General features: G+C 35.9%; 1 protein-coding gene across 4 annotated transcripts in view; it reads right to left on the reverse strand.

The window, feature by feature from the left end:
- MCTP2 (multiple C2 and transmembrane domain containing 2) overlaps window positions 1-25234 on the reverse strand; it is a 185183-nt gene that overhangs the window by 35295 nt on the left and 124654 nt on the right. For 2 of the 4 annotated variants that reach the window (XM_063089282.1, XM_063089281.1), the window contains exon 17: window positions 2629-2751. The exons of the other annotated variants lie outside the window; for them this stretch is intronic. In XM_063089282.1, coding sequence (XP_062945352.1) covers window positions 2629-2751 — 123 coding nt within the window. The remainder of the gene's footprint in view (window positions 1-2628; window positions 2752-25234) is intronic. 4 annotated transcript variants of the gene reach the window in all.

Raw genomic sequence — 25234 nt, forward strand, 5'->3', positions numbered from 1 at the left:
ACACATCAGCTGAAAATTACCAAATGCAAATTAAACTCATAGCCAGTTTCAAGTTTTTCTAAAAAATTTAAGCATTAGTATTTTAAAAATCCATTATAACCTCTTGAAATACAACACTTTTTAAAGTTCAGAGACACGGTGGCAAAGACTATAAACAATATGCATAATCTACATAAAAGTGTTAACCATAAATAAAGCTATCAGGCCAGTGCCCTTTGAAGGTGCCCAGCTTTATAAATGCATTGCCTGTTGTACCTTCTGTAAACAGTTCTGTTCTTACTCTGACAAATGAACCACTGTGACGTGAAGGCTGAGAATACCATACACTGACTGTGCTAGACTCATTGCTCCAATGACTGCTCTCTCCCTTTGGGGCTGTAACTGAAACATTACACTGTAGAAAATGCATTAGTCGGAACATAATCAATTTTAAGAGTGAGTTACAGGTTTCTATGTGGTATTCTTATTTTGCTTGGGCTTCGGGGTTGGGAGGGGCAGGTAAGGAAAGGAAACTCCACCTGCTGATCTGAATTTAAGGGTGCCTGGCTTTAGTTCACATGCTGTGGCACCAAGTGTGCTGCCAATAGGCTTTTTCAGATTAGTTTAGAAATCTAGGCTATTTAATAGGCAAGTTTTAATCATATCACTGCAATGTTTAAAAACCAACACGTGTTGGTACACAATCAATATATTTTGGAAAGATTGCTCGGTATTAGAAAACCAGGGTCTATCTGCAGTTTGAACACTTATCTTTCTGCTTAACCTTGCAAAGGTCAGGCATGCGGTTTAGACGTCATTGTTCTAACAGCAAGAAAAATTGTCAATATCATGCTCTTGAACAGGAGAATTCTGAAGAATCCAGAGAGTATGCTGCCGTATGCCATAAAACCACTGAGCAGTCATCAAGAAGTTTCTCCAGGGCTGCAACAGCCTTACCTCCCAAAATCCTGGTGAGATTCAACTAGCAGTGTGTGTGACACTTACTGATCCTCTTGGAAACTAACCTATCCACCACTGGCACCAGGCATGTCTCATGAAAGCCAATGGATAAATGGGAATGTAATGAATGTTATGACATAGTTCCAGCACTTTTTTGCTCTGTGACTTTGGGCAAATCACTATGCTGCTCTGAGCCTTAGTTTCATCTAGCGTAATGTGAAAGTAGTTTTTGCCTCCTTCACAGCTGTGTTAGCAAGATTAAATTAGGTTATGACTTTGAGTATGATTTTTAAATTAAAAAGGCTTTATACACACATATACACATTTATATTCATATACATACAAGTATATTTATGTAAACACATACACATGTATATGTACATGCACATACATACACAGGGTACCCATAGGCACATATGAGGGCGCTTCAAAAACTTCGAGGAAAAATGGAATTAAAAGATATGAATTTTTCTATAAAACTTTTGATGTATCCTTGTATACATACACTGTAAACACATATATAGCGGGCAAAATAAAATCTGATTAAACATTATAAAAATGTTAGTTGACAGTATTTGTTATTACGGTTATTTCTTTGTAAAAATTCTCTTCACCTGTACCTCTGTGAAACCCAGTCCTTAGCAGAACTAAACTTTGAAACCATTTATTTATGAGTTAGTTCTATTACCTTATTGATCCATGTCCATGCCTATTGTATTAAATAATCAAAATCAAACATAACAGAATTTTGAAATTGACTGAAGTTTTACCTCTTACCACAGCACTTATTTCTCTCACCTTTCCTCCATCCTAAATACAGCAAGAAACATCCCTTAAACATCCACTATTTCAAAGATGATTTTTTAAAAAAAGCACATAAAGGAAAAACAGGTGACAACAGTCAACATTTGAGTCTTGGAGAGCCCAGTGTGAAGGTGATCTTTTTAGAAAGGAAATTGCTGTTAAGCCTCAAAACTTTAGCTTTGTTTTAAAAAACTTGATTCTTGAATCTCGAATGCCAAGATTACACCATTAAGCAAGCCTATAAACAGAAGTTCCTACCTACCCAGAGCAGAAAAGTATTCTATGGGCTGGGATGAGGGGGTAGGGGAAGGAGAGGGTGAGAAGAAAGAAAAACGGATGCTGAGAGATGTCTTTGAAAAGTGGCCTTGCTAGTGCTTCCTTCATTACAACTGGGAGTTTGAGAATTCCATGTTGGAACCCAAAAATAGAGGGGTCTAAGCTCACCCACTCTCTGATTGCCCTGGGAGTTGGCAAGTCTCCAAGAATCTCCTAAGCCTTCAGGCCAGAGGAGAACATTGCACAGGATGCCTATGTGGAAGGGACTGAACCAGCCCTCAGGAGTGATGTGCATGCCCTCCAGGGGCTCGGAGCCACTCTAGAAGTTGAGAGGTTATTCGCAGGAACCTTACAGAGAACCAGATGGGCACACAGATATGTGCTGCTGGCATGGAAATGATCACCAAGAACCAGTGGACTCTCCTCATGCCAGAAGTTTAGGCCAAGACTCAGGGACACAAGCTGCCACAGAAGGAAGACTCCAGATTACACCTGAAAAAAGACCTCCCCTGCAAAATGGTTGTACCTGCAGGACTGCTCTTCATGTCTCAAATGAAATGCAGTGGTTGTTTATTGCAGATAACACATTTTCCTCCAATCTTTGCTTACCTGTGTGTCCTGCAGACTGCTGACTTTGCCTTTCATGGGTCTGATGAAATTGTAGACAAAGAGCAGCAATAATGCCAGGGGGATCATGTACAGTTCAAAATTCCAGACTGTGACCAAAAATACCTGATTGGAAGACAAATAAGACCATGTTACTGATGAAACAGTATGGGAGCAATCTTAAATTGACACTCATTGACTTAAGGAGATTAAACCTGGGACTCTATAGTAGCTTTTAGAAACAGTTCCAAAAGGTGAGTTAATCACACGCAGTTATTAACTCAATTTTAGAATTGGTAGCAGAATGAGGAACAGTATAGAGTTGGCCAGTAACACTCTGGAATAGACACATACAGTAGCCTTTACTTCAAAACCCCATTATACTAACAACTCTAGTCAGTTTTTGTCCCTGGATTTTAGTGCTCCACAATTTAGTGCTCCGCAGTATGGAAAAATCCAAGGTCATAAAGAGGCAGGCCATTGGCCAATTTGGCCAACAGTGATGTGTATTTGAACTCAAGAATGCGATTACTTTTTAAGTTGGCTGCCAATGTTTAAAAATCCAAATATTTCAGGAAAAAAAAAGAAAAAAAACCCTTTAGATTTCCAAACTCTTTAAAAATCTTAGAATCTACCAATTTTGAGATGATAGTGCCACAAGAAAATGATCAGCCAGCCCTGTCTACGTCAGAGAAGGTATGCGCTTACCCACACAATGTCTAGCAACCTCTGAAAATTGCAACCCCTGTTGTAGAAGGACAGTGAGTGTTCAAGGTTTGAGTCCAAGTGCCTGTGCTATGATGGTTGCTGGAAACATGAATGCAAATCAAACACCTCCACGGAACACGCTAATTAGGATAAATAAGATAAGAACAGCTGATCATTATAATGTGAGGTAGGAGTGAAATCTTGGGCAAATTACTTCAAGATTGAGCCTCACTTTCTTTTGGAACTCACAGGTAGTCTAGAAGACGAAATAAGGTAATTTGTAGTTTTCAGCTGTCAGCTTGAAAGCACTCAAAAAAGTCACTGTTGTACCGTATCAACTTAGAAGAGGCAAATTACTGCATCTTATTGAGTCTTCCTTTTCAAAAGCAATATTGTTTTACTGCTAAAAACTTTTTTAACATTTAAAATTTTTAAAAATTTTTCTTTCAGTTTTAACATTTACTTGTACATATCTGTGAGGTACAGTGTGTTTCAATACATGCACATACTACACAGTGATTTACTTGGGAAAGGTAGCATAGTTTTGTAATCATTAGTCCACCACTTCTCCTTCCCCCTGCCCATTATATTTTTCAAAATGGTCATTATTGGGCCGAGCCTGTGGCGCACTTGGTAGAGTGCTGCGCTGGCAGCGCGGCGACGCTCCCGCCGCAGGTTCGGATCCTATATAGGACTGACCGGTGTACTCACTGGCTGAGTGCCGGTCACGAAAAAACGACCAAAAAAAAAAAAAAAAAAAGGTCATTATTTGCATATAAAAGCTAATAATTTATATATATTAGTGTTTAAAATGAGCAACCTTGCTGAATATTCTTTATTATTTCAAATAGCTTTTTATTTCATTCTTCTGGGATTTCTAAGAGTATAGTCACGTAATCTACAAATAAGGTATCTCTTCTGTTTCTTTTCTAGTATTTGTAACAGTTTTTTCTTGCTTAATTTCACTACTCCTACAAAACGATGGTAAATAAAACTTTTGAGGGGATTTTATTATCTCATTCCTGATTTTAATGAAAAGGCTTCTAAGTATTCCCATTTTCTAGCATTAAGCATGACACTGCCTTTCAGTTTGAGCTATATAAATCATATAACATAAAGAATACACACACATATGAGCCAGTTTTTACTATTACAAAACTCACCTACAGGTGTTTATTATTCATAATATCTTTCAAGTATTTTATAAATATTCTTTTGCATCTGCTCCAAACTTAACAAAAACATTTTTTCAAACTTCAGGAACATGTCCGTCTATTCCAACAAGAATTTATTTAATTATTACACTTTTAAAATCAGGAATGAATGGTGTCTGATCAACTGTATTTTTGGTATCTTCTGAAAGGATTAGGGGGGTTTTTTCCTTCCGTGTTAAAACATCAACATGGTGTACTGTATTTCTGATTTCATAATATTAAAGCAACCCCATATTTCTGGGAGAAACCGTTTCTTCACTGAGGTCTGATAATCTCTCAATGTACTGTTGCATCTTACTTGCTCATGTTTTGCATAGATACCCATGAATTACATTTATCTATTGCTTGCTTTTTTGTTGTTATTTTCAAGTTTTGGTGTTAGAATTATTTTGACACCATATAAAATTTTAGTCTATTCTCTATGCCAAGGATAATATTTTAATATTATATTACTGAATATTCCAAGAATACAAAAAAAATATATAGAACAATTCAACAAATACCTATATTCTCTTCCCCAAACATTAAGACTTGTTAATGTACTTGTTGTCATCTTTCTTTCTAATTTACTTATTATTCTTCCATTTTAAAAAAATAAACCATTTCAAGTACTTGGTCCCTATTGCCAATCCTCCTCAGTCCTATGCCTCTCATCCCAAAGACAACCTTATCCTAAAAGTGATGTGAATCCTTCCCACCTGAAGACACCTTAGGTTTATATTAGAAATAACATAAACAGCATCAAAATGTTCATATCATTTTGCAAATATTTTATTCAACAATATGTTTTATACTTCTCTTCGTGGTGTATATGTAATTCAAGTACATTGATTTTAACAGGTATAGTTTCTCATTCAAATGAATGTTCTCCAATTTATGCATAGTACTCTCTTATCAATGTAAACTTAGGCTGAAACAGAGGTTTTATTTGTTATGGAGCCAAGAATATTCATCTTTAACTTTAGGATTTATGTCTTCAATCTTCAATGTTCTACTTAAGGAATCATATTCTACCATGAAATGATAAAGCTATTTCCTTGTACTTTCTTCTAAAAGATAATTGTGTGTGTGTTTGTATAAACTTTATTGTATCAATTTTTGTATGTATAATTAGAAACAAGCATCAAATTTGAACTTTTTCCTTACAGACAGCCAACTTTTACAACTAAATTCCTCTAACAATCCATCTTTTTCTCACCAATCTACAGGGCCATTTCTGTTATATACCAAGTTCCCACATGAGTGTGTCTGTTGTTTCTGGCTCTTCTAAACTCTTCCACTGATATATTTTCCTATTCTTTTACCAAGACCACATTTTTAAATTATAGTTTAGTAACCAAATAATATTTGAGTGGACAACCTCTATTACTGCACCCTCAAAATTACCTTGAATGTTTTTTGTCCTTTATTCATCCACATGTATTTTAGAATCAATTTGTAAAGTTCCATAAAACTCTTGGTGAAATTTTGATTGTGATTGTCTTGAATTTATGTATCAATTTGGAGAGAATGGACATCCTGGTATTGACATTTTGAATCATAAGGACTGCTTATTTCTCCATACAGTTAGGACACCTTCTAGGTATCTCAAAACATTTTACTACTTTCACCATACTGACTTTGCATATGTTCTATTTACTTTCTTTCTAAGTAACTGAGAGTTTTGATACTATCATGAATAACAATGGGACCATTTTAAAATTTCTACACTTTAATCGATTACTGCTGGGTACAGGATCACTGCTTTTTATATATACTGTTCACATTCTTCCTCAGACCTAATTAAATGAAGGAGATTGCAAAAAATATCCTTTTGGAGATCTGATGTGGAAAATCATCTAAACTGAAAATCATGACAATTTTTCTTTTGCCTTCCAATCTATAGGTTACTTATGTTTTTTCTTAGTGCTAAACCTCTTTACATTTTCTTGATGAGTAAGTGTCGAATTTCTGGAGTACTTTTTGAATCAGTGAAGACTACTGTGTCATTAATTTCCTCCAGTCTATTAATCTAGCTTGCTTTATCAACTTTCTTTTATTTGCTGTTTTATAATATATATTTTCCTATGATTTTCTATCTTCTTAAAGGTTTATTTCATTTTTGGTTTTTTGGGGAGGGGTTGTTATATATATATATATATATAAAGAAAATAGCAAAAAGTAGAGAAAATAGTACAGAAATGTTTCTATTAGGTAAATCTAGAGATTTTCCTAATTGTCATCTATTCCCTTTCCTTGAGGTTCTTTGGGGATTAGAGGTTTTAAGTATATATTAAATGATTGCTGTTTCTAAATGTCTGTCGACTGGGTAAGTTGGATTTTATTTTTTTAATGCTAAGTGTAACTTCAAGTAAAAGAGACTGATGTAAAGGTCATAAAGCTATTGAGAAAAATCATAAAACAAAATATTTGAAATTTATTTCATTACAAAGCTACCTATAATATGTCTGGCAAAATTACTTAAATGTAAACCAGTATTCAAGGGACGGCTGTGTTAACTGAACACCTCATTTGCCATAACATTTGCTTCTATCAGGTGTAGTTAAACAATCCTAGAAGAGTTTTGCAACAAAAATTTAGTCATATTTAAGTAAAGCATTCAAACAGCCCGAAACTCTTTTGAAGCAAGATCAGAGTGCCTTTAGAAATACTTTTAAAATCAGTGCATAATTCCCACTTCTGCAGTAAAGGATTAATTTCCTAAAAAAATACCTTTAATGAAAAACAAATATAAACCCTGGAAAAAATTTTAAAAAGCACTAATTATTTGAGCATCTGCAGGGGAGTTGAAACCTTGAAATATGAAATCTTTGACCCCAAAACAGCTTGCTATCCCAGTGGTAATGCCAGTTGAATAAAACCCCAGTGAAAAATTGTGCCATCTTTCTAAATGGAGGAAACAGGCAAAGCACTCAGGGACAGCCAGGGCTTCCAGAGACTGCAAGCAAAGGAGAACCCCACATTCTACATACAAATTCTGCTAAAGTTGCTGACATATGTATGAGGCACACTCAAAGCTACCTGAACTGAGATCAAAGCTGCCACCACAAGAGGTGTGAAAGAGTTTGCAGTCTGAGTCTAATGAAGTTAAATGACTTTTAAAAATACTCAACATTATTTGGAAGAATGTAGCAGCAGAATCTAGAGTCTCCATAACATAATACTGCCAACATTTAAGATATCACTCAACACACAGAATCAGGGAAACGGAATCCATTTTAAGAAAGAAGCAATCAACAGATGCCAACTCCAAGATGAACTATATGTTGAAATTATCAGAAAAGAACTTTAAAGCACCTACTAAAAATATGCTCAGTGAGGTAATGGAAAATAATCCAATGAGTAATATAGCAAATATAAGAAGGAAATATAAAAACTATGAAAAAATAGAAATTGCCCAACTAAAAAATACAACATCTGATATAAGAAAACTCAGTGGATAGGTTTACTAGCAGAATTAAGAAGAAAAAGTCAGTGAATATAAAGATATATCAAAAGAAATCATCTAATCTGAAATAGAAAAAAAAAATATTAGAGAAAATGAATAGAATGTCTGGGTACCATCAGATAATTTCAAAACTTCTTAATATATGTATCTGTAATCTTTGAGAGAGAGGGAAGAAGGGAGAGAGAGAGAGAGAGAAGGGTAGAAAAACATTTAAAGAACTAATGGCTGAACATTTCTCCGATCTGGGAAAAGACAAAATTTATAGATTTGAGAACCCCAAAGAGAATAAATTTAAAGAAAAGCAGACTTAGGCATACATATCATCACCATACTTCTGAGAACCAAAGATTCTGAGAACATTTTAAAAGCAACTAGAGATAAATGACACATTATCATAAGCACAACAATTTGAATGGCCATGGATTTCTCACCAGAAACCATGGAGACAAAAAGATAGTGCAACAGCAATTTTAAAGTGCTAAGTAAAAACAAAAACAAAAACTGTCAATCCAGAATTCTATATACCATAAAAATATCCTTTAAGAATGAAAGTAAAATAAAGATTTAAATAAGAGAAAATTAAAATAATTTTTTATTAGAAGACCTGCACATTAATAAATGCTGAAGGAATTCTTCAAGATGAGACAACAACGATTCTACATGGAAACACAAACTTCAGGAAAAAATGAAGAGTGCCAGAAATACATGGGTAAAAATAAAATATTAGTTTTTCTTTTTTCTTTTTTAGAACTCTTATGACTATTTAATTCAAAGTTTATAACATTATCTTGGTAGGGTTTATGAAGTATTTGGATATAATACATATGAAAACTAAGATATAAAGGAGAGAAGAGGCACAATGAGATGAGATGCAATGTTTCTATGCTTTAGATAAAATGATACAATATTAGACCTAAACAGACTGAAAAATTAGGTGGAGATTATACATACACACATACACATTAATCCCTAGATCACTAAAAATATTCAAGAAGAAATAGACAAATTATAAAAGTAAACAGATGAAATAAAACGGAAATCTAAAAGGCAAGAAAAGAGAAACAGGAATAAGAAACAGCATGGAACATGGAAAATAATAAAATGGTGAAATAAATCCAATATTAACAATTACATTAAACGTTAATGGAATAAATATTATAAGCATAAAAGAGATAAAACAGAATGAGTAAAAATTTACCACTTAAATGATGGAAAAATTTATGGCAAAATATAACAACAAAACTGACCAATAGATAAATAAACCTTATAATCAAAAATGCTCCCACCAAGCAACATTCAGGCTCAAATGATTTCACACTGAATTACATTCAACACTGAAAGAAGAAAGAGGATTATATGAGAAGGAACACTTTAAGCCAGTTTTATGAGGCCAGTATAACTCTGATACCAAAATCTGACAAAACCATTGCAAAGAAACAAATTACAGAAAAATAACCAACATGAACAGAGAGCAAAAATCCTCAAGAAAATATTAGTAAAACAAATCAAGAAATATATAAAAAGATATTACAGCATGATCAAGTGGAGTATGTTCCAAGAATACAAGATTGGCTTAATATTTAAAAATCAATGTAATTCACCATATTTACAGAATAAAGGAGAAAAACTATTTGATTATTTCATTAGATGCAAAAAAAGCATTTGACAAATATTTAACACCTATCTACTCTTAACAGATAATGACTAGAAGGAATTTTACCAGTCAGATGAAGAACATCTACAAAAATCTTATACTATCATATTTGATCATTCCTGACAGTGATTTCTTGTATAGTATGTAAATTATACCTTTAAAAAGTCGATAAAAAACACCAATACATGCTAAGAAGGAAACTACTTATGCACGTAACCATTTGAATAAATCTCAAGAACACATAGTAAAAAAGCCTCATACGAAAAAAGCACATACTGTATGATTCCATTTATATGAAGTTCTAGAGCAGACAAAATGATTCAATGACTGGGAAAACTGCATGCCTTCCTTCTAAAATTAGAAACATGACAAGTATGTCTGCTCTTGCTACTTCTTGCCAATCAAATAAGACAAAATAAATAAAATAAAATGTATGCATATCAGAAAGGGAAAAAAAAGGTACAACAGTCTCTTTTTGCAGATGACACGATTTTTTACATAGAATATCCTAAGACATCTACAAGGCAAATCCTAGAAATAACAAGTAAATTCAGCAAAGTCACAGGATATAAAATTATTGTTAAAAAATTAATTATATTTTTAGATACTAGTAGCAAAACTTGGAAAATGAAACAAAAGAGTTCCATTTCTAGTAGCACCATAAAACCCATAAAATATTTAGAAATAAAATTACAATACATGAGTAAGATCTCTTCACTAGAAACTATAAAATATTACTGAGAAACATTATAGAGTATCTAAATAAGTGGACAGATATGCCTTGTTCATGAACTGGAAGACTCAATATTGTTAAATGGGCAATTTTCTACAAATTGATCTGTAGATTCGAACCATCTTAATTTCGTAGAAATTGAAAAACTGATTTTAAACATCACATGGAAATGCAAATTGTCGGAGGGGGGGAAGTCGGCGCCCGCGCCTGCACACCCCCCCCCCCCCAACAACTGGCTAAACAGCACTGGGCTCAAGGGAACGAGGCCGAAGATTACTCCCTGCCTCCTCCTCCCCGTGCAAGAGGGAGTGGGGCAGGAGAGCCCAGGAGGTAAGTTAAGTGCAGCCACCGGCCCCAACCTGGCTTGCAAAGGAACACTCAGACGTGGTGGGGGTTCTGTCAAGCAGTTCTGTTTATTCAACTCAAAGCCTACATATTTATGCATAAATGGGCTAAATGGGTGGGGGATTCTGGCGGGGGGTCTCCACCTAACAAGCCAATCACCCTACAGGTCATACGTGCATGCATGGCTCCTGCCTATTCTTATGGTAAAGATCATTAAGTGTCCACGAGCCCGGAAGACTCTCTGCACCAATGATGGTAAGCCCCGTAAAGGGGGTGAGGTTTTACCCAACCCCATAGCCACTCCCCCTTTACATCCTCCAGGCGCCATCCTGAGCATGTGTGAAACAAAAGAAGGGAACAAGCAGTCGCCATTAGGTGTAGCAACCATCTGTGCCAGGAAGATAGCTGCCACCTAACAGCAAATGACAGAATAGTCAAAGCAATTTTAACAAGTAATACTTATACTACCTGATTTCATAACTTATTATAAAGCTACAGTAATGAAGACAGTGTGGTTTTGGCAAAAACATTAACTTATAGATCAATGGAACAGAAGATGGAGTCCAGAAATGGATCCACATATCTGCAGTTAATTGATTTTTAACTAAGTTGCCAGTGTAATTCAATGGGGAAAATAGCAGTCTTTTCAACAATGGCACTAAAACAAATGGATATATGTATGGAAATAAAATAATCATCAACTCTTACCAAATACCATATATAAAACTTAACTATAAATGGATCATAGATCTAAATGTAAATGCTAAAACTTTCAAATTTCTAGAAAAAAAAATGGGAGAAAAGTCTTTGCCACTTGGAGTGGGCAAAGCTTTCTCAGGACACAAAAATATACAAAATGTAATAGAAAGAGTAGGAAAAAATGGACTTAATCAAAGTACTCTTCTCTTGTTCTTTGGAAGACACTGTTAAGAAAATAAAAAGGCAAGTCACAAAATGGGAGAAAGTACATTCAACAGACACACTGGAAAGGAACTTGTATCCAGAATATATGGAGAATTCACACAACTTAGTAAAAATGGGCAAAAAATATTATCAAACCCTTTAAACATAAAAAAAGCTATATGAAAACCTAAAAGCACATGGAAAGATATCCAACATGATTATCTATCAAGAAAATGCAAACTAAAGCCACACAAAATGTGGTTTCATATATATTAGAAAGGCTAAAATTAAAAGACTGTCAATATAAGCATTGACAAGAATGTGGAACTCTCACACATCCTTGTAGAAATACATGATACAAACAATTTGGAATACTGTATGGCAGTTTCTCAAAAAGTTGAGCATACATAGACAGTAATTCACAGTCTTTCTACTCCAATTTAACATATGTCCTGCAAAAATATGTGTCCACAAATGTTCAGAGCATGGCAGCATTACTAGAAATAACAATAGAACTGGCATTAGCCCAAATGTCTACCAGTAAATGAATATATTCCCTGTTCCATGATGCAGATGCGGAGGTGACAAGATCCATACCTTCCTTGAAAGTGTAAGTTCAAGAAATTGCTTCAAATCATCAGCTAAAAGTATTTCTTTACTTTCTGGCCTAAAATTCATTTTTTTATGCTTTTTAAGAGAAATGCATATATGCCAAATCTCAGATGAGAAAAAGTGACTCATAAGGAGAGTTTGTGTTTTTCTGGGAAAACCCCTAAAGAAATAAATGCCTTAGGGAGTCAGTGGTTCCAACTTAGCTGTGATTGATGAACTTAGTCAGCATTGCCACTGACACCTGAACAAATCTCCTGGGTATTGTTTCTTTAGGTATGTCATAAAAAGAATGTTATGTCATGTCATGAAGAATTTTAAAGAACAAATTAGGCTATGTCTATCAGAATTCATGATGAAGTGGTTTGTAACTAATTAAGTAATCAACTAACCAATGAAACAATTAAATATCTTCTATGCATCCAAGGGGATGTCTCTACTTCAAAGTAATTAACTTGGAATACCAAGTTCAATGACATGGCTATTCCCCTAAATACTCCGTGATCTCTTCCTTTGAAATCATCTTAAGACGTTGTCCTGTCCTCTGAGAGTAGATTCAAGATTAGGAAATAGCCAAATTACAAAAAGCCAAGTTTCTGAATAACTCTCAAAAGCACTGCATTTGTTAAAACAAACAAAACAAAGTATGATTATAGAGATGTGAGTTTGCATTTGGTGGTTTATACATTGCCCATGAAAGTAGTGTTTAAAAGAAATTAAACAATGAAACCAAAAGTCTTATTTAAATACATATATTTTGGTAGGTTTGCTTGTACAAAATCATGGGTTATTTTATATTTGTAATTCATAAATAACTAAGCATGCCACAGACATTTGGGAATCTAGCCCATATGACCATTATCTATAAGAGGGCTTTGGCCCAACAATGGTCAGATTAACTAGGTGATCTTAAATCGCTATTCTACTTTGCAGTGGTTTAAGATGATATAAATACATTAAGCAGGTAATAACAAAATTAATGTTCACTTGTGGTAGAAAATCATGGAGAACATTATATGTTCTTCCTGTTTATAATCTGTATAAGTCAAGTTTCAGCTAATGAAAAATCTACTTTCTGTTATGTTATCCATTCCTACACCCCAGACCAAATGCTGGGTTTTAAAAAAGAGAATGGAGACTCAATACTCACCCCGCTTACCACCAGCCTAAATTCTGACCTCACCAGATTCCTTGGTTAAAATGGAATTAAGAATCCCATGAAAATCCAGAAGCACAGAAGAAAGACTAGTTGATTTCTTTTGGTGTAAGGCACTGCTGTTTCAAAGTCTCATGACTGAAGGAATACTCAAAGAGGCTGTAAGTTGTTTCATCTGACAAGTACTAAAGAAGAACCTAACTTTCTGTGAGAAACCATTGGTTGGAGTGGCTCTTGTGACAAAAAAAATTATAAAGGGAAGCCTACACACAGACACAAACATGCACTCTTTCAGAATATTGTGTAAATCAGTTCATTTGTACAAAAAAGATAAAACCTACATATTTGAAAACAGTGTCTCTTGAAATAACCATACAATCTTTATGAAAAATCATACTGTAAGTACAAGGTGTAAATTCAGGGAAGCTTCACATATGCATGATTATTTTAGAATTAAGATATTGGGTAAAGGTGAAACAAGGCTATGCTAAATCTGTTCCGAGAAAGTCCAGGATTAAAGAGAAAGCAATAAAACAATTCGTTTTTAATCTAATCAAGTACACATTCATTTCTAAGATAACAAATCAGGAGGGGAGGCAGGAGGGGAGGCAGAAGGAACCGGCATGGGGCGGGTGGGCACGCCAGCGCCAGCCAGCAGAACCGTGGCTCCACAAGGCTCCCTCACCCCTCTGCCTTGGACCCAGGCAGGTGGGGAGCTCCAGGACCCGCCCTGGCGCCCTGAACTGGCATCGTGCAGGTGAGCCCCCCAGTGCCAGTCAGCGGAACCACAGCTCCATGGTTCCGCTGACCTCACCTTGCCACCTTGAAGCCAGGCAGCAGGGAGATCTAGGTCCTGCTCCTGTGCCCTGAACCAGCTCCACGCAGGGGAGCCCACCAGAAGTGGCTGGCAGCAGCACCAGACAGCAGAACTGGGTGGCTACATGCAGCCCTCACTTTGCTGCCTCGGACCCAGGCAGGGGGGAGCTCCAGGCCCTGCCCCTGCATCCTAAACCGGTGCAGGTGAGCTCACCAGTACCAGCCAGCAGAACTGCATGGCTCCACATGGCCCCTTCACCCTGCAGCCTTGGACCTAGGCAGGGGGGAGCTCCAGGCTTCGCCCCCACACCCTGAGCCACCATGCAGGTGAGCCCACCAGGAGCGGCTGGTAGCAACACTAGCCAGTGGAACCACATAGCTCTGCACAGCCCCTTCTCCCACCTCAGACCCAGGGGGGAGCACCAGCCTATGGTTCTGACCCACTGAGTTTGGTCCAGCAGAACTCCACGTGCTAGGGGCTCATTTTACGACCACAGAGTCTAGAATGGGAACCAAGGTGGTTTAACATAACCACCACCACACCAACGGTCAAGCAAAGACAATTCACCCCCCACAGTAGCAACCAAAGCCACTCCACAGACAACCTCAGTGTAATAGAAAAAGCAAACCCCCTACCAAATGACCAAGCATCAGCAAAAAAACACTAGAGGCACAAACAATCAAGAAGAAATGACACCACCCAAAGGATACAGTAATGCCCCAAAGTCAGACTCCATGGAACAGGGAATCCTTGAAATGTCTGGAAAAGAATTTCGAGCAACAATCTTAAGAAAACTTCAAGAAATAAAGGAAGACTCAATTAGAGAACACAATGATACAAGAAAAAACTTCCAAAATATGAAGGAGGAAATCTATAAATTCTAGAAATGAAAGCTCACTCAATGAAATAAAAAACATGACTGAGAGCTTGAGCAGCAGGGTGGAGCAAGCAGAAGAAAGAATTTCAGAGGTTGAAGATGGTCTTTTTGAAATAAGTCAGGCAGACAAAAAAAAAAGGAAAAAAGAATTAAAAATAATGAGGAAAACCTACGAGAGATAGCAGACAACCTCAAGCACTCTAACATCCGAATTGTGGGTATTCAGGAAGGGCAAGAGAAAGGAAAAGGATCAAAAACCTACTCAAGGAAATAGTAACAGAAAACTTCCCAGGTGTAGGGCGAGATACAGACCTTCAGATGAAGGAAGCTCAAAGGTCCCCAAACAGATTCAACCAAAAAAGATCCCCCCCAAGACATATTATAGTTAAATTCACAAAGCTCAAAGACAGAGAATTCTACAAGCAGCAAGAGAAAAGCATCAGGTCACTTATAGGTGGACCCCCATCAACCCCCATCAAACTAACAGCCGACTTCTCAACTGAAACTCTACAGGCCAGAAGAAAGTGGAATGACATATTCAAAATACTAAAAGAAAAAAACTGCCAGCCAACAATTCTTTACCCAGCAAGACTCTCCTTCAGAAACGAGGAAGAAATAGTGCATTTCCCAGATAAACAAAAGTTGTGGGAGTTCACCCCCACACAACCAGCCCTGCAAGAAATTCTCAAGGGAGTCATTCATCTGGAATCTGAATAATGGTGACCATCATCAAGAATACACAAGAAAGAGTAAAACCCACAGTTAAAACAAAAATGCCAGCAAGAAAGAGAAAGAACTTAAATCATTCTGCCTTAAATTCCTAACTCACATTGAAGAAGAGAAATAAAAGGGGAAATAATGATCAAAAGATATTTAAACCACCTAAACAAGAAGCAATTAAATGACAGGAATTAAACAACACTTTTCAGCAACTACTCTAAATATGAATGGACTAAACTCCCCATTCAAAAGACACAGACTAACTGACTGGATTAAAAGCTAGACCCAAGTACATGCTGTCTTCAAGAGACCCACCTCACCTGTAAAGACACTCATAGACTAAAAGCAAAGAGATGGAAAAAGATATACCATGCAAACAGAAATCAAAAACGAGCAGGAGTAGCTATTCTTATATCAAAGAAAATACACTTTAAACCAAAAAACATTTAAAAAGACAAAGAAGGCCATTATATAATGATAAAGGGAACTATCCAGCTAAAAGACATAACAATCATAAACATGTATGCACCCAATACTGGAGCACCCAGATATATTAAGCAAACACTCTTAGACCTAAAGAAGGAGATAGGACCTAATACATTAATAGTGAGTGATCTGAACACCCCTCTCTCAGTATGGGACAGGACTTCCAGGCAACAAGTCAACAAAGAGACACAGGATTTAATCTATACCCTAGACCAACTGGACTTGGCAGATATATACAGAACATTTCACCCAACAGCTAAATAATACACTTTCTTCTCATCAGCTTATGGTACATTCTCCAGGATAGACCACATATTAGGTCACAAATCTAGTCTCAGCAAATTTTAAAAAACTGAAATCATTCCAACAAACTTTTCAGACCACAATGGACTAAAACTGGAGATAAACAATAAGCAAATCTCTAGAAGCTATACAAATACATGGAAAATAAATAATAGGCTCCTGAATGACCTATGAGTCTAAGAAGAAATTGAACAGGAAATCAAAAAATTTCTAGAAACTAATAAAAATAAAGATACATCATACCCAAACTAGTGGGATACTGCAAAAGCAGTACTAAAAGGCAAATTTATTGCAGTAAATGTGTATATCAAAAAAATGGAAAGACTCCAAATAAACGACCTAAAACTACACTTCAAAGAACTAGAAAAACAACAACAATCCAAACCCAAAGGCAGTAGATGGAAAGAAATAATTAAGATCAGAGCAGAACTAAATGAAATAGAGACCCAAAAAATAATAGAAAAGATCAACAAAACTAAAAGTTGCTTTTTTGAGAAGATAAACAAAATAGACACACCATTAGCTAGATTAACAAAAAAAAAAGAGAAGACACAAATAACAAAATCAGAAATGAAAAGGGAAACATTACAACTGACACCACAGAAATACAAAGAATCATTAGAGACTATTATAAACAACTGTATGACAACACATTTGAAAATCTGGATGATATGGATAAGATTTTAGACACATATAAATTACCAAGACTGAACCGAGAAGAGACAGAAAACCTGAACAGACAATAACAAGCAAGGAGATTGAAGCGGTAATTAGCAATCTTCCAACAAAAAAAAAGTCCAGGTCTGGATGGCTTTACAGCTGAATTCTATCAAACTTTTAAAGAGGAGTTAATACCAATTCTCATGAAACTATTCCAAACAATTGAAACAGATGCTACTCTCCCAAACTCATTCTATGAGGCCAACATAACTCTGATACCAAAAGCAGATAAAGACACAACAAAAAAGAAAATTACAGGCCAATATCCTTGATGAACCTAGATGCTAAAATCCTCAACAAAATATTAGCAATTAGAATACAGCAACATATTAAAAAAAAATTATATACTATGATCAAGTGGGATTTATCCCAGGGATGCAAGGATGGTTCAACATACAAAAGTCAATAAATGTGATACATCACATCAACAAGCTCAAGGACAAAGAAGCATTTGACAAAATGCTTCAAGAGATGCCAAAAAAGCATTTGACAAAATTCAACATCCCTTCATGATAAAGACTCTCAACAAATTAGGTATAGAAGGAAAATATCTTCACACAATAAAAGCCATTTATGACAAGCCCACCACCAGTATTATTATGAACAGGGAAAAAATGAAGGCCTTCCCCTTAAGGACAGGAACAAGACAAGGATGTCAACTCTCACCACTCCTATTCAACATAGTACTGGAGGTACTAGCTAGAGCAATCAGGCAAGAGAAAGAAATAAAGGGAATCCAGATTGGAAAAGATGAAGTCAAACTTTCCCTATTTGCAGATGACATGATACTATATATATAGAAAAACCTAAAGATTCTATCAAAAAACTCCTAGAGCTGGTTAATAACTTCAGTAATGTTGTAGGATACAAAATAAGTGCCCCCAAGTCAGTAGCATTTATAAACTCAAATAATGAATTAACAGAAAGAGAAAAAGAAAGTAAGCCCATTTACAATTGTCACCAAAAAAAAATACGATATCTAGGGATCAATTTAACCAAGGAGGTTAAAGATCTCTACAATGAGAATTACAAACCACTTCTGAAAGAAATTAAAGAAGACACAAAAAGATGGAAAGATATTCCATGCTCTTGGATTGGAAGAATTAACATTGTGAAAATGTCTACACTACCCAAAGCGATCTACAAATTCAGTGAAATCCCCATCAAAATACCAATGACATTCTTCACAGAAATGGAAAAAACAATCTTACGTTTCATATAGAAAAGCAAAAGACCCTGAATAGCCAAAGCAATCCTAAGCAAAAAAAACAAAGCCGGAGGCATAACTCTGCCTGACTTCAAATTATACTACAAAGCTGTTGTAACCAAAACAGCATGGTACTGGTATAAAAATAGAAATTCAGACCAGTGGAGTAGAATTGAGAACCCAGAAATCACTCCTCGGGTTTATAGCCATCTGATATTAGACAAAGGCAACAAAAATCTATATTGAGGAAAAGACTGCATCTCCAACAAGTGGTGCTGGGAAAACTGAATAGCCATATGCAGAAGAATGAAACTAGATATGCATCTCTCACCATACACTAGAATCAACTCAAAATGGATTAAAGACCTAGGTATAAGACCCAAAACTGTAAAATTACTAAGGGAAAATATAGGTGAAACAATTCTGCAGTTAGGTCTGGGACCAGGCTTTATGAACATGAGCCCAAAAGCACAAGCAGCAAAAGAAAAAATAAACAAATGGGACTATATCAAACTAAAAAGTTTCTGCACAGCAAAAGAAACAATCAACAGAGTGAAAAGACAACTTACAGAGTAGGAGAAAATTTTTGCCAACTATGCATCCAACAAGGGACTAATATCCAGAATACACATAGAACTCAAGCAATTATATAGTAAAAAAAAAAAAAAAAAATGACCCTATTAAAAAATGGGCAAAGGAACTAAATAGACATTTTTCAAAGGAAGACATACAAATGGCCAACAGATACATGAAAAGATGCTCAACATCACTAGTCGTCAGGGAAATGCAAATTAAAACCACATTGAGATACCACCTCACTCCAGTTAGATTGGCTGTAATCAAAAAGACAGTGAATAAGAAATGCTGGCGAGGGTGTGGAGAGAAGGGAACACTCCTGCACTGTTGGTGGGACTGTAAATTAATACAACCACTTTGGAAAACAATTTGGAGGTTTCTCAAAAAACTACAGATAGATCTCCCATAAGATCCAGCAATCCCATTTCTGGGTATACATCCAGAGGAATGGAAATCATCATGTCAAAGGTATACCTGCACTCCCATGTTTATTGCAGCTCTGTTTAAAATAGCCAAGATATGGAACCAACCTAAGTGTCCATCAATAGATGATTGGACAAGGAAACTGTGGTATATATAACTACGGAATACTACTCTGCCATAAAAAAGAATGAAATACTCCCATTTGCAACAACATGGATGAACCTAGAGAAACTTATGCTGAGTGAAACAAGCAAAGCACAGAAGGATAAATACCACATGTACTCACTCATATGTGGGAGCTAAGAGAGAAAGGAAGGCAGGAAAGAAAGACCACAGTAGTCCCATGATCCAACAAAGGGAGGGAACATTCCTAGGGCTACAAATTGGAGTTGAGGGGAGAGGGGGAAGGGGAGGGAGGTTGGGGACAAAGGGTACAAAAGTAATTTCTGGTAATGGATATGCTCCCAGTATGAATCTGGCCCCCATATCATGGGCAGGAGGGGGTACAATCAGCTTTGTATCTCATGAATATTCACAATAAACAGACAAATTAAACAAATCAGTAAGTAATCTATCCTCGATAAGCTGCAACTGTCTTTATTTCTGCTAAAGGGGAAAAGAAGTGCCTTATACACCATCATACCAAAGCAAAACAAAAGAAAAATACAAAACACCACCAGGTCTTAGCATGTCCATCTACCTGATGAAAACATTTCATTGTTCTTTGTCCCACATTATGACATTTACACCTCAAAGTTTAACACTTAAGACCTTCCATGGACTGGCTCATCCTTGGCTGTACTGCATAAGTGTGAAAACGCCCTCACCCATCCAGTGCCAAAGATGGACACAGAGACACAAGGTATAGCAAAGCGAGATTTTAATTACAGCCTTATAAGATTCAGGTATCTGAAGGGCAGGCACATGGAAAAGGGCTGTAGCAAGCAATTTATTCCCTAGTGCACAAGTCCCTCCCCCCACTTACTCATTGGCTGAGTACTACAGGGTGCACAATCTTCCCAAACGATGGCTAAAATTTATTACACCCTTGCAAGGAATTCCTTTGTCTGGGGGCTCAGAACAAGCCCACAAAAAAGGCCCACTTAAGCCCTGTGAAAAGAGAAACACAAGGGAATGAAGAAAAAAAATGGGTGCTAGTAACTAATTACCATCTCAAGGAGAGCTCTGCCTGTTCAGAGACCCTCAGGAATGGGCTAGACCAGTCAGACAACTTTTGGGCTGGGCCTGAATCAGTTAAAATACCCTCAGATAAGTTATTTCTGAAAATGAATCACTTAGATTATTTTCTTACAATAAGCCATTACCAACCACACATTCTAGGTTACTACTCACACCACACCATTTGCAAACACTAAGACATGAAATGATGTTTAGAACTTCACTTTTGAATAAACTCTTCTCTGATTTAGAAAGCCATTGCCTGAATGGCTTGAGCATTTCCTCACTTCTTAAGTGTTTCCTCCTCATCCCTATCCCTGAGCATTACACACTAACCCTACTTTTTGGTCACTATGCTACATCCTCCATAAATTCATTGTTCATTTTTTCTTCAGCACTTATTCATTAAACACGTGCTGTGGACCACGTTGATTTGGAGAAAGAAAGAAAGAGAGGGAAAGAGAAAGAAAGAAAGAAAGAGAGAGAAAAAAAGAGAAGGGAAGGAGGGAAGAAAGAACAGCTTTCATGTGGCTTACATTGTATCTGGAGATTGAGAATGATATAGGCAAAATAAATGAACTACATATATCAGGTGGTAAAAAATCCACCATGAAAAAACAAAAAAAGCAGGGATGAGAGGAAGGGATATCAGGCAGTAGGGCTGGGTTTGCAATTATAAGTAGGGTGTTCAAGGAAGGGCTTGCTGAGAGAACAAAAAACTTGTAAGTGAGCAAAGATCTTGGAGGAAGTATCGATATCTAGGTGAAGAGTGTTTCCAGGTAGAAGAAACAAGACGTAGAAAGGTCCACAAGTAGTGTGGGAGCAGTGTGTTGAAGGCAGAGCATGCAGTCCTTGTGTCTGAAGCAGTGTGAGTAAGAAGACTGCAAAGAGACCGGAGGAAGGTACAGAAGTCCATCTTAAGGGGTCTTGCCAATGGCTGTAAGGGTTTTGGCTTTATTGAAGAACTGTTAAGAGGGCTGCAAGCAGAAGAACAACATGATCTGACTCCTATTTAAGAAGGACCACTCTGTCTGCATAATGAGAACATACCATAAAGAGACAAGGGCAGAAATGCAGCTTTCATTTAGAAAGCTATTGCAACGACCCAGGTGTTCTGAGTTACTTGCAGCTTAGAACAGAGATGGAGACAGCAGTGGGATTCATAAGAATTGGTCATATTTTGACTATTTAGAAAGTAAGGCCAGAAGATTTACAGCTTAGATGAAGAGAAGATAAAAATGAATGATCAAGGATGATAGCAAGATGGGGGGCTTAAAAAGTTGGAAGAATGACTTTGTCCATTAATTAAGATAAAGTCTGTAGAAAGAGCAGTTTTGGCGAGGGGAGTCTGAGGTACCCATTGGATGTCCACATGGAAAAATATAGTAGACCCTGGTTAATCTATTCTGGAGTTCAGGGTAGAGGACAGGGCTAAGAGACATAAATTTATGTGTTATCAATCTCCAGATAGCATTTAAAGGTATCAGACTGGATAATCTTAGCAAGGAAACAATCGTAGAGAGAAATGGCCTAAAAGTTAATTTTCCAAAAATATTGAAAGATACTAATATAGAAAGTGTCCCCCTCCCCCCCCCCCGCCAAAAAAAATCTTTATCAGAATAAGTAAAAAAAAAAAAAATCTGGGCCTAAAAGTATCGTAGAACTCAAAACCACCAGGGGAAAAGACAAACACTTAAAAGTAGCTAGAAGAAAAGGTAGTTCAACTACAAAGAAAAAGCAATTTGAGTGACTTTATATCTCAGTACAAGAGAAGCAAGAGGATAGTAGAATAATTTAACATATATATTCTTTCAGTCTTTCAATTTGGAATCGTGTATCCAGCAAATTGTCTTTAAAGAAGAGTGAAGCATAGACATTTTCAGAAAAACATGAGCCGGGAATGCTCATCACTGAAAAGACCCTCATGAATGTATATATAGAGAACATTATAAATAAAAGATGTACTTCAAATAGAACGCCAATTGCCCCAAGTAGAAAAGCTGGATGCAAGAATGCACGGTGCTCAAAAGCAGTGGTAACTGTGTATGCCGATCTAAACAAATATTGACCTACGAAAAATAAAGTCTAATTTGTATGTAACAAGACAATCTAGAACTTAAACAGGCAACACTAAAAGCCTGTAAATTGGGAGAGGTATGGTCTGATTTAAAGAATTCTAAGACACCTTTGCTGCTAAGCTTGTATGTTAAGTATAAAGGTAAACTTCAGTACAGAGGAAACGTTTTTATCTCAACCTTCCTGGAAAAAAAAAAGACCTGTGAAAATTGGATAATACACACAAACAAACAAACTCTGTTTGAAGACATCTGAGAAAAATCAAGGCATCCAGAAGTCGAGGGGACAAGATCAAAGATGGAAAACAAACAAACACAATGAGATAAGCCTTAGTTTGCTATTGCTTTATCTCCTTCAGGATTGGTTTGCTTTCTTTTTATTTTGTTTGTCTGTTTTTGCTAATTCTCTGTGCAGAACATGGGGACTCAGCACAAAGTAGCAGCCTAGAGTTTGCTTCAATCTTAATAGTCTAGGGAGGCAAAAGTTGGAGTGCATGCAGGGTAACTGCAGCAGTTAGGACCTACAGGACAAAAATACAGGGGTAAAAAAGGAATCACAGAGATTCAAGCTGGACTTTCTGCATGCATGTCTCCCTGAGAAAGTCACTAATTCCTAAGCCACACATGCTAAGGATGAAAGGTCAAGACTATTTAAAAAGCAGGGCCCTAGTAAACACTACAGACTTTTACTGAGACCCTGAAGGGCTATGCACGATGCACCGGCAAACTAGAAATAGACAAATCCTTAAAGTGGCCTGAAATCCTACCTTGGATCACCTCACTTGGATATTTGGATAATGTAGTCCATACCCTCTAAAATGTTCAAATAAACCATATCCAGTATTTAATCAAAAATACCCAGGCATGACCCGGAGTAAAAAAAACAATGATAAAAAATCAGGAGAAAAACAGACAACCAGAATAAATGGATGATCTATATATCAGAGTTATAAGATATAGACTTAAAAATAATTATGATCAATATGTTCATGAAAATGTATAAAAACATGGAGAATACCAGTGGAGAAATGGGATCTATAAAACAGAATCAAATGGAAACCTAGAACTTACATAAGTAAGTTTAGAACTCAATTAACAATATAATTAATAATATAATCGCTTTATTGTATGTTCTCAAAATTAGAAGAGACCTCAAACGTTCTCATCACAAAAAAGGAGAATTTTTGTGATGAATATACTGATATTTATGTGATGAATATTTTATATTCATATTTTATATTTTATGTGATGAATATCTGATTTGATCATCACACATTCTATACACGTATTGAGATACAACTCCATAAGCTCATAAATATATACAATTGACACTGTCAATTAAAGAATAAATAAATTTTTAGGGCTGGCTGGTTAGCTCAGTTGGTTAGAGCACAGCCTTTTAACAGACACTAAGGTCATGAGTTCAGATCCCCATACTGGACAGCTGTCAATAAATAAATAAATATGGGTGTGTGTATATATATATATATATATATATATATATATATATATATATATATATATTTTTTTTTTTTTTTTAAGAATAAACTTAATAGCAGGAAGGATAGAGTAAAAGACAGAACAGGTGAAATAGAGTAGGAAATTAGATTAGTCATTTGGTGTATTAGTAGAAAATATCTATAATTTAAGCAGAGATAAATATGGTAGGAAACTACAATAAAAAAGATATATAGCACACTGAGAAAGGTTTATTTGTAAAAACTTGGACTCCAGAATGAGAGGGGAAAGAGAGAGTAAGGAAAAAAGTATAAATGATACTGGATGAGAATTTCTGAAAATTTATTTAAAAAAAAGAGTAGTCACAGATTTAAGGAACCCCAAGTAGGATCAGTGGAAAGAAAACCACACAGTTCATAGAAAAAATGCATATAGTTAATGACCAAAAGAATATATGAAAGGCAGACACGGGAGTGAAAAAGACATAATACCTTCCAAGGAACAATAATAAAATTTACAACTGGCTTGTCCCCAGAAATATAATAGCCAGAAGACAAAGTGAAATGATTTGTACAAGAAACGATTTATCTGTTCCTTTAATGTTTGGTAAAATCTGCCTCTAAAGTTGCCTGGACTTTATGTTTTGCTTTTTGGGAAGATATTAAACTATTGATTCAATTATTTAATGGGTTTAGGACCATTTAAGTCTCTTTCTTTTTCAGTCACTTTGATAAATTGTTCTATAAGCTTTATCTATTTCCTATGTTTCAACATTTTAAGCATAAAATTGTTCATAATATCCTCTTATGTTTAATCTTTGCTCATCTGAGTTAGTTCCCCTTTCAATGCCTCATGTTGTTTGTTTGTGTCTTTTTTCTTTGTACATTGAAAACTCTCAGAAAAGAATAATCAGTTCTATTAGTTTTTCAAAAAGACTACTTTTAACTTTGTTCTTTTTAATTTTACACATTTATTCTACTTCATTGATTTTTGGTATT

The sequence above is a fragment of the Cynocephalus volans genome, chromosome 3 (assembly GCF_027409185.1).
Source record: "Cynocephalus volans isolate mCynVol1 chromosome 3, mCynVol1.pri, whole genome shotgun sequence".
In the NCBI taxonomy this organism is placed as follows: Eukaryota; Metazoa; Chordata; class Mammalia; order Dermoptera; family Cynocephalidae; genus Cynocephalus; species Cynocephalus volans.